This window comes from Pezoporus occidentalis, unplaced genomic scaffold, assembly GCF_034315485.1.
Source record: "Pezoporus occidentalis ecotype Australia unplaced genomic scaffold, CSIRO_AGI_Poc_V1 ctg532, whole genome shotgun sequence".
In the NCBI taxonomy this organism is placed as follows: Eukaryota; Metazoa; Chordata; class Aves; order Psittaciformes; family Psittacidae; genus Pezoporus; species Pezoporus occidentalis.
In genome coordinates, this window is record NW_026915869.1 from 132,860 (window position 1) to 143,299 (window position 10,440).

A 10,440-nucleotide genomic window follows, 5' to 3' on the forward strand; every position below is an offset into this window, starting at 1 on the left:
CCGGCGCCACAGCGCTGCCGGGCACCGGGATGGGGCTCACGGGTGAGGGGGATCCCAGCACCGGGATGCGGGATGGGGCAAAACCAGCCACAGGGGCTGGTACCAACACGGGGATGACGGTGCCACGGTGCCGGGATGGGCTCACCCTGGAGCTGGGCCCCATTAAGGAGGTGTCTTGGTGGGTGACACAACACAGGGCACCCTTCCCACGGCGCCAGCCCCACACACACCCAGTTCCCAGGCTCCTGGCAACACCAGGACACCCCAAACCCGGGGTTCCCCCCCCCCCCCCGCCACCCTGTGTCCTTGCCCTGTTTATGGCTGTGATAAGGGGGGGCTGATAACGTCGGGGCACCTTTGCCCGGCGAGCTCCCCTGCGTCACCAACCGTCCCTGTCACCACGCAGCGCCTCCGGGCTATGGGCACCTTTATTGGGCACAAGCAATGGGGTGCAGGGGGATTGGGCACAAGCAATGGGGTGCAGGGGGAGCCCCCGGGGGGGGCTCAGGACGGTGCCGCAGCACCGGGACGCTTGCTCCGGCGCCGCGTGTACTTGAAGTTCTGCAGTGGGTTCCCGGAGCCGCGGGACTGGAGGGGGGGGGGGGGGGAGAAGAAAAGCACCATGAGGACCCCCCCATAGCAGAGGGTGCATCGGGGGGGGGTCCCCATCGCTCCCACTCACCGCTGCACCCCCCCTTCGGGAGGCCCCTGTGCGGGGCGGGCGCTGCCACTTGCGCTTCTTGAGGCTGGGTTTGACGACCCCGCGGAGGCTGGGGGGCACTGGGGGCAGACAGAGCGGTGAGGGGGGGTCTGGGGGCAGCCCCCTGTGTGTCCCCCCCCCACGGAGCGGGGCCGTACCCAGGTAGTCGGGCACGTTGCGGAGGTGCGGCTGCACGATGGCCGGGTGCAGGGGTTTGTCGTGGCGCAGGACGTGCAGGTCCCGGGGGTTGTCCTCGAAATACGCCTGGGGGGGGCACACACGGAGACAGAATTGGGGGTACTGGGGGTGGGCAGCGCCCCTGGACCCCCCCCCAGCCCCGGGGGGGGGTCGTTGTTACCTTGAGCTTCTCAGAGTTGAGGAGCTCGTCCTTGATCTCCCGCAGCCGCGCTTCCTTCACCGCCTGCTTGGTGACCGAGCGCATGGCGTCCTGGGGGGGGGGGGTCAGAGGTTGGCACCCCTAAACTGGTGCCACCGGACCCCCCCCCCAGGTCCCTCACGTACCCGGCAGCGGTAGCGCAGCCCCTCGATCTCCTCCATGCAGAACTTGTAGGGCTGCAGCATGGACTCACCGTTGTCTGTGGGTACGGGGGGGGGGCACACACAGGGTCACCCCCTGCTTGTCCTGACCCCCCCCCCCCCCTCAGCCCCCCATAATGGGCCATGGGGACCCCCCCACCTCCTGCCAGCGCGTCCTCGATGCGGGCCAGGCTCTCCTCCTCCTCGGGCAGCGCCAGTGTCAGCGCCGTGCCGGGGTTGTCCGCCCGGGCTGTCCTGCGGCACAGAGGGGACGCGGTGGTGGGGACCCCCCCCCCGGTGTGTCCCTGTGCCCCCCCCCCCGCCCCACGGACCTGCCCACGCGGTGGATGTAGGACTCGACCGTGTCGGGCACATCGAAGTTGATGACAGCGGCCACGTTCTGGAAGTCGATGCCGCGCGAGACGCTGAACTCGGGGTCCTTGCCCTTGCTGGGGGGGGGGGACACAGGACAGGACATGAGGTGTTGGGAACCCCCCCCCAGGGACACCCCCATGGGCACAGGGACAATGGGACAGGGGGACCCCAAAGCCACAGGGACAGGGCAAAGAGGCCCCCCCCCCAAAAGGAAGGGGATGTGCATCAAGGGACCCCCCAGGGCAGCAGCAGCCCCATGGCTTCGGTGACGTCCCCGGCCCCAATGGGTGCAGCAGCAGGACATGGCCCCACTGACCCCCTGGTGCCATGGGGACACCCCCGGGGCCATGGGGACACCCTCGGTGCCATGGGGACACCCCCAGTGCCATGGGGACACTTCTGGTGCCACAGGGACACCCTCAGTGCCACGGGGACACCCTCGGTGCCACGGGGACACCCTCGGTGCCATGGGGACACCCCCGGTGCCATGGGGACACTTCTGGTGCCACAGGGACACCCTCAGTGCCACGGGGACACCCCCAGTGCCACAGGGACACCCTCAGTGCCACGGGGACACCCTCGGTGCCACGGGGACACCCTCAGTGCCATGGGGACACCCTCAGTGCCACGGGGACACCCTCGGTGCCACGGGGACACCCTCGGTGCCATGGGGACACCCTCAGTGCCATGGGGACACCTCCGGTGCCACGGGGACACCCTCGGTGCCACGGGGACACCCCGGTGACACAGAGCCCCCCCCACCCCATGCTTACCCCTGCACCGGCCCCCGGCGCTTCCTGCGCCGCGGCTGCTCTGGCTGCGGCTCTGGCTGCGGCTCCGGCACCGCCACCTCCTCGTCCGTGGCCACGATGTAGTCGTAGATGCCGCGGTTGAACTGGGTGATGATGTGACACCTGCACCATGGGGGGGTTCAGCACCCAACTTGGGGTGACCCCCCACCCTCCGGCACCCCACAACCTGCTGGGACCCACTCCAAGGTGCCCTTCACCCCATGGGACCCCCCTTTCCATGGGATGTGGACCATTTCCAAGAGCACCCCTTGTCCCCAAGGAGCACCCTAAAGCCTCGCCTCGCCTCGCACCCCCCTTAGCACTGCCCCATCTCCCTGGGACACCCCATTTTCCCCTTCACCCTCCTCAATGGACACCCCAAACCCTTCTGGCACGTCCCAACGGGTGCCCTTCCCTATTGCCACGGGACACCCTTGAGCACCCCTTGGCCCCAGGGCGCTCCATCCCCCTTCACGAGCATCTCATTGTCCCCTTCACCCCCCTGCAACCTCCCCCGGGGGTGTCCTTCACCCCATGGCCATTCCCCCCAGCACCTCAAGAGCATCCGATGGCCATGGGGGACCCCCTCGGGCACCTCTTGTCCCCGAGGAGCACCCCAGCTCCTGCCAGCCCTGCCCTGGGGCTCACCGGGAGCGCGCCGGCAGCTCGGGGTTGAGGGCGCAGGCGCCGATGCCGAACTGCTCGAGGAGCAGCTTGAGGCGGTAGCAGCGGGGCAGGGAGGACACGAAGAGCAGGGCCCGGCCGCGCAGCACCCGCAGCCGCAGCAGCGCCACCAGCACCAGCACCTTGTCCTCGGCCGTGCCGCAGCGCAGCACCAACTGCTGCAGCTGAGCCGGGCCCGGCAGCGGGGCCTGCGCCGGGCACAGCCGCACCTGCACCGGGAACCGCCGTGACCCCAACGGGCTCTGGGCTGGGGGCAGCACCTCTGTGCCCACAGACCTGCCCCTGCCCCCCCAAACCCGCCCCTGCAGCCCCAAAACCCGCCCCTGCCCCCCCAAACCTGCCCCTGCCCCCCCAAACCCGCCCCTGCAGCCCCAAAACCCGCCCCTGCCCCCCCAAACCTGCCCCTGCCCCCCCAAACCTGCCCCTGCAGCCCCAAAACCCGCCCCTGCAGCCCCAAAACCCGCCCCTGCAGCCCCAAACCTGCCCCTGCCCCCCCCAAACCTGCCCCTGCCCCCCCAAACCCGCCCCTGCAGCCCCAAAACCTGCCCCTGCAGCCCCAAACCCGCCCCTGCAGCCCCAAACCCGCCCCTGCAGCCCCAAATCCGCCCCTGCCCCCCCGAACCTGCCCCTGCCCCCCCCAAACCCGCCCCTGCCCCCCCAAACCTGCCCCTGCAGCCCCAAAACCCGCCCCTGCCCCCCCAAACCCGCCCCTGCCCCCCAAACCCACCCCTGCAGCCCCAAAACCCGCCCCTGCCCCCCCAAACCCGCCCCTGCCCCCCAAACCCGCCCCTGCAGCCCCAAACCCGCCCCTGCAGCCCCAAATCCGCCCCTGCCCCCCCGAACCTGCCCCTGCCCCCCCCAAACCCGCCCCTGCCCCCCAAAACCCGCCCCTGCCCCCCAAACCCGCCCCTGCAGCCCCAAAACCCGCCCCTGCCCCCCCAAACCCGCCCCTGCCCCCCAAACCTGCCCCTGCAGCCCCAAACCCGCCCCTGCAGCCCCAAAACCCGCCCCTGCCCCCCCAAACCTGCCCCTGCCACCCCTGAACCTGCCCCTGCAGCCCCAAAACCTGCCCCTGCCCCCCCAAACCTGCCCCTGCCCCCCCAAACCCGCCCCTGCAGCCCCAAAACCAGCCCCTGCCCCCCCCAAACCTGCCCCTGCAGCCCCAAACCTTCCCCTGGACCCCCCAGACTTCCCACTGGATGCCCCAAAGCCACCTCTGACCCTCCCCCCCCCCCGACACCTCAAATCTCCCTTCTGATCCCCCTGATCTGCTCTCAGAACCCCAAATCCTCCCCCAGACCCTCCAAACACCCCCCCAGACACCCCAGAGCTGCCCCTGGAGCCCCCAAACCTCTCCAGACCCCTAAAACCAGCCCAAAGACCCCCCCAAAACTCCCCCCTTGCCCTCACCGGGTTGTGCAGCACCAGCTCCTTGAGCGCCTCCACGTCGGGGCTGAACGTGGCCGACATCAGCAGCGCCTGGTAGATCTTGGGGAGGTGGCTGGGGGGGGCACGGGGGGGCTCAGCGCCAGCCCTCACCCCATGGGGGGACGGGACCCCCGCATCCCAGCCCTTGAACCCCTCTGTGCCCCCCAAAAACCTCGGGCCCCAACCCCTGACTGTGCCCCCCCCCCCGCTTTCCTGCCCAAGCCCCATCGCACCCCCCCATCGCCCCAGCCACAGCAGTGCCCCCCCAGGCCCTGTGAGTGCCCCCCATGGCCCCCAGCCCCTCACCAGAGCAGGGCCTTGATGTCCTCGAGGCAGCCGAAGCCCAGGAGCAGGTCGGCCTCATCCAGCACCAGCAGCTCCAGCGAGTGCCGCAGCAGCAGGCTGCGGGCAGTGACCTGCGCCAGCACCCGCCCCGGAGTCCCCACCAGCACGTCCGGCTGTGCCGCCACCACGGGCCTGAGACAGCGCGGCACCATGGGGCTGGGGGGGTTATAGGGGGGCTGGGGGAGGGACAATGGGGTCTGTGGGGTGACATGGGGACACCAAGGGGTGACTGAGTGACAATGGGGGGGGCACAGTGACACCAGTGAGGGACATGGTGACACCGGGGGGGTTACAGGGTGCCAGCAGAGGGTGCTGGGTGACACTGGGGATGACACAGTGACAACAAGGGGTGACCCGATGGCAATGGGGGGTGACACGGGGACACCAAGGGGTGACCCGATGGCAATGGGGGGTGACACAGGGACACCAAGGGGTGACACAATGGCAATGGGGGGTGACACAGGGACACCAAGGGTGACCCCATGACAATGGGGGTGACACGGGGACACCAAGGGGTGACGCAATGGCAATGGGGGGTGACACAGGGACACCAAGGGGTGACACAATGGCAATGGGGGGTGACACGGGGACACCAAGGGGTGACCCAAAGGCTATGGGGGGTGACACAGGGACACCAAGGGGTGACCCAAAGGCTATGGGGGGTGACACGGGGACAACAAGGGGGGAGGCAATGGCAATGGGGGGGGGACATGGGGACACCAAGGGGACAAGGGGTGACCCGATGGCAATGGGGGGTGACACGGGGACAACAAGGGGTGACCCAAAGGCTATGGGGGGTGACACGGGGACACCAAGGGGTGACCCAAAGGCTATGGGGGGTGACACAGGGACACCAAGGGGTGATCCGATGGCAATGGGGGGTGACACGGGGACACCAAGGGGTGACACAATGGCAATGGGGGGTGACACAGGGACACCAAGGGTGACCCCATGACAATGGGGGTGACACAGGGACACCAAGGGTGACCCAATGGCAATGGGGGGGGACAAGGGGACACCAAGGGTGACCCAATGGCAATGGGGGGGGACACCAAGGGTGACCCAATGGCAATGGGGGGGACACCAAGGGGGGAGCCGGGCACTCACCGCAGTGCCGCAGGGTCCCCGTCCCCCAGCTCGGCCACGCGCAGATCGGTGGCAGCCGCCAAGCGGCGCAGGCAGCGCAGCACCTGCAGGGCCAGCTCCCGGGAGGGCACCAGCACCAGCGCCCGCACGGCCTGGGGCAGAGCCTGGGGAGCCTGGGCACGGGGACACGGGGAGACCAGAGTGAGGGACAGGGAGAGAAAGACAACGTGAGACAGTGAGAGACAGTGAGAGACAGTGAGGGACAGGGAGACACAATGTGACACAGTGTGATACAGTGCGACACAGTGGGACACAGTGAAACACAGGGGGGGACGACAGTGAGACACAGTGCGACACAGTGGGATACAGTGCGACACACTGAGACACAGTGGGATACGGTGAGACAAAATGAGACACAGTGCGACACAATGGGACACAGTGCAATACAGTGTGACACAGTGAGACACAATGAGACACAGTGGGACATAGTGTGACTCAGTGGCACACAGTGAGACAGAGTGAGACAGAGTGAGACACAGTGAGACACAGACACAGAGAGACACAGTGCCACACAGTGGGACACGGTGGGACACGGTGGGACACGGTGAGACACAGTGAGACACAGTGCAACACAGTAGGACACAGTGGGACACGGTGGGACACAGTGAAACACAGCGGGACACAGTGCGACCCAGACACAGTGGGGCACAGTGGGACCCAGTGTCACCGGACAATGGAGCCCCATACCCCCCGTTTCCCCCCCCAGAGCCCACCCCTCCCGTGTACCCCCAGAGCCCCGGTGCCCTCCGGAGCTCTCTTGCCCGCGGTGCCCCCCCCCCCGGCCCCGCTCCCCGCTCACCTCCCTGCCCCGCAGGAGCAGCTGCAGCAGGGGCAGGCCGTAGGCTCCGGTCTTGCCGGAGCCGGTCCTGGCGCGCACCAGCAGGTCCCGGCCCTCCAGCGCCAGCGGAATGGCCTCGGCCTGGATGGACGTGGGGGAGCCCCAGCCCAGCTCCGCCACCGCCTGCGGGGCCGGCCCGGGGGTGACCGCGCTGCGCCCGCGCCCCGGGGCTCAGCCCCTCAAGGACCCCGGTACCGAACCTCCCCGGCCCCGCAGACCCTCCCGGTGCCCCGAACCCCGCTGTCCCCCCCCAGCAATGACCCCAAGGCTTCAGTGCACCCCCAAACCCTGGCTGTGCCCCCCATGTACTGCCCCGAGCCCCGCTTTACCCCATATCCCCCCCAAGCCCTGGCTGTGCCCCCCATGTAGTGCCTGGGCAGTGCCCCACACCCCCTGTACCCCATATCCCCCCCCCACAGCCCTGGCTGTGCCCCCCATGTACTGCCCGGGCAGTGCCCCACAGCCCCTGTACCCCATATCCCCCCCCAGGCCCTGGCTGTGCCCCCCATGTACTGCCCGGGCAGTGCCCCAAAGCCCCTGTACCCCATATCCCCCCCCAGGCCCTGGCTGTGCCCCCCATGTACTGCCCCGAACTCCGCTTTACCCCATATCCCCCCCCCCCCCAGCCCTGGCTGTGCCCCCCATGTACTGCCCCGAGCCCCGCTTTACCCCATATCCCCCCCAAGCCCTGGCTGTGCCCCCCATGTACTGCCCGGGCAGTGCCCCACACCCTGCTGTACCCCATCCCCCCCCCCCCCCAGCCCTGGCTGTGCCCCCCATGTACTGCCCCGCACCCCGCTGTACCCCATATCCCCCCCATCGCCTCATGCCCCACCCCCAGGCACCCCAAACGCTCTCAATGGGCTCCTCCCCCCCCAGAGCACTCCACTGCCCCCCCCCCCGATGGGTCCCGGTGCCCTCACGGCCCCCCGCCCCCAGGACCCCCGGTGACCAACGGATCGCCCGGTACCGGCCCTTTGCGGCCTCCCTCACCCCCAGGGACCCCCGAGCCCCCTCCCCACCGTGGCTCCCCCCACCCCGGTGCCGGTCCCGCTCCCTCCGCACCCGCAGGAGCCGCGGGTCCAGCCCCATGTGCTCGAACCGCGCCGCCGGCCCCTCCGCCGCCGCCATGCTGGGCTCCCGCTCACCACCGACACCGTGCGGCGCGCCCAGAGCGGCCTCAGGCCGCCGCGCCGCCCCCTGGCGGTGGAGGACTGAGCACCCCCCGCATATTAAAACCGCACCAATGGACCCCAAAACCGCTTTATTTCCCCCCAAAACGGCAGCGCGGACCCCCACCCCCCCCCACCGCTGTGAGAGCCCCCCCGGGGGGTGCTGGGGGGCTCTACACCAGCTTCTTGGCCTCGAAGAAGCTCTTGAGATGCCTCATCTGCCAGATGCCGGTGAGGATGAGGATGATGGTCTGGGCGATGGACCACCACAGCACGCGCTGGTTCGTGCTCTCGCTCGTCATGCGGAAGCGCTCCTCCCGGTACTGAGCACGGGAATAAAGCGTGGGGTGGGGTCACGGGAGGGGGAAAGCGGGGTGTCCTGTCCCCCGTCCCCCCCTGAACCCACACCCCGCTCCTCACCCGCTGGTAGTTCTGCTCCTTCTGGATCTGCTCGACCTGGTCGAGGAGCTGCCGGGCGCGGAGCTGCAGCTCCGTCAGCTTGTCCTTGGCGGCGATCTCGGGGTAGTTGTTGGTGTGCTCCCCCACCTGGATGTCGAGGTGCACCCGCTGCGGGGCGCAGGGGGTCAGGGCGCGCCGGTGCCACCGGTACCCCTGCCTCGGGGTGTCCCCGGTACCCCCGCTTCGCGGTGTCCCCGTCCCCGGTCCCCACTCACCAGCTTGCCGCCGGCGAACAGGGCCATGCGGGTGGAGTTGGAGTGGAGGCAGATCTGGTGCTCCCCCGGCGTGTGCGAGGTGAAGGTGAAGCGGCCCTCGGAGCCGTACTGCCGCGACAGCACCACCTGCACCGGGACACCGCACCCGCTGCCGAGGCACCCGCAGGGAACCCTTGGCCTGGCTTGGAAGGGACCCCAGGGACCCCCCACCCAGCACAATGGGCACCCCACGGACCCCTACTCAGGCTCAAAGGCACCCCAACCCAGCAGGCACCCCAACGGTGGGCACCCAAGCACCCCAAGAACCACCCACCTTCCTTTGCAAGCACCCCAAGGACCCCCTGCTCAGGCTCAAAGGCACCCCAACCCAGCAGGCACCCCAACGGTGGGCACCCGAGCACCCCAAGCACCCCCCACCTTCCTTTACAAGCACCCCAAGGACCCCCTTGCCCTCGTTCAAAAGCACCCCAGGGACATCCCCCCATGGGTACCCACGCACCCCAAGGGGCCCCTGCCCTGGTCGATGGGTGCCCCGTGCACCCCAAGCACAATCTGCCTTCCTCTGCCAGCACCCAGGGGACCCCCTGTGCAGGACCAGAGGCACCCCGGGGACACCCCCCCCATCCCTCCACGCACCACAGGGACCCCCGCAGCCCCATGGGTGCCCCATGCACACCCCCCAGGCACTCACTTTGCCGTCGGGGTCCTTCACCTCCACGTGCATGCCCAGCCCCGGCGTGGAGGGCAGGAACGACTCGGACTGCTTGTCCCAGAGCTGCGTCCGGTAATTCCCTGCGGAGAGCGGGGCGTCGGACCGGGACCGGGACCGGCACCGGCGCCATCCCCCGGGGATGGGGATGGGGAACCACCCCCCCACCACCACCACCACCACCACCCCCGGCCGCACCGATGACCATGGTCTCGTCCGGGATCTCCTCGATGAAGCAGCGCTTCTCGGTCTCCCCGATGTGGAAGTAGAGCCCCTGCCCGCCCGCCGCCAGCAGCACGGCCACCACCGCGGCCCGCAGCGCCCCGCCGCCCGCCATGGCCCGCGCCGCTCGCACTGCGCATGCGCAGCACCCTCCCCACTGACACATCCGCGTTCCGGTGGCGCAGAGAGGAGGGCGCTGCTCCTCCAGCGGTGAGGTTGAGGGTTCGAGACCCCCGTGCGCCAGCTCCGACGGGAGCGGTGACCCCCGGTTCTGTCCCCGTCCCCTGCCGTGTGCCCCGTCCCCGCTGTGTGTTTGTCCCGTCCCGTCCCCGTTCCGGGCCGTGCCGAGCCCGCAGCGGGGCGGAACCAGCGCTTCCCCCTCCGCCAGCGGTGAGGCAACAGCTCCGCCGCCTCCTCCTTCCTTCCGCGCCCCATGGGTGAGCGCGGACCCCCGGGAGCGGGAGGCGGCGGCGGCGGGGCCCTGGCGCGCAAACCCGCGCTCGCCCTCGCCCTCCTCCTCCTCCTCCTCCTCCTCTGTCTCCGCGCAGAGCCCGGAGCCGCCGCGCCCGCCCCGCGGCCCCGCGCAGTGCTCCGGTACCGGTGAGTGGCGCTGCGGGCGCGGGGCCGCGCGGGGCGGAGCGGAGCGGAGCGGGGGGGGGCAGCGGTGTCCGCGCTGTCCCCGCAGGATGCGCGACGTGGACCACAAGAGCCTTTACCTGCGCGACGGGCGGCTCGTGGCCGGGCACCTGCAGGGCGCCAACGCGGCGCGGGAAGGTGAGGGGGGGCCCTGCGGATTGGGGGGGGGGCGCGGACACCGAT

At 69.8% G+C, this 10,440-nt stretch overlaps 2 protein-coding genes across 2 annotated transcripts; both read right to left on the reverse strand.

The window, feature by feature from the left end:
• Window positions 1-451: 451 nt before the first annotated feature.
• On the reverse strand, window positions 452-8,021 carry DDX56 (DEAD-box helicase 56). Its single transcript, XM_062637680.1, has 14 exons — window positions 7,910-8,021; window positions 6,806-6,967; window positions 5,968-6,119; window positions 4,822-4,992; window positions 4,498-4,588; window positions 3,052-3,296; window positions 2,386-2,526; window positions 1,570-1,686; window positions 1,398-1,492; window positions 1,223-1,296; window positions 1,059-1,148; window positions 859-964; window positions 683-780; window positions 452-588 (listed from the first exon to the last, which is right to left on the reverse strand). The coding sequence occupies exons 1-14, from the start codon at window positions 7,973-7,975 to the stop codon at window positions 505-507; spliced, it is 1,692 nt and encodes a 563-aa protein (XP_062493664.1). The 5' UTR covers window positions 7,976-8,021; the 3' UTR covers window positions 452-504.
• A 70-nt stretch (window positions 8,022-8,091) lies between these two features.
• On the reverse strand, window positions 8,092-9,802 carry TMED4 (transmembrane p24 trafficking protein 4). The gene is made up of 5 exons (XM_062637682.1): window positions 9,598-9,802; window positions 9,382-9,482; window positions 8,691-8,816; window positions 8,437-8,583; window positions 8,092-8,339 (listed from the first exon to the last, which is right to left on the reverse strand). Exons 1-5 carry the CDS (start codon window positions 9,785-9,787, stop codon window positions 8,190-8,192), a joined length of 714 nt encoding a protein of 237 aa, XP_062493666.1. The 5' UTR covers window positions 9,788-9,802; the 3' UTR covers window positions 8,092-8,189.
• Between the last annotated feature and the right edge of the window lie 638 nt (window positions 9,803-10,440).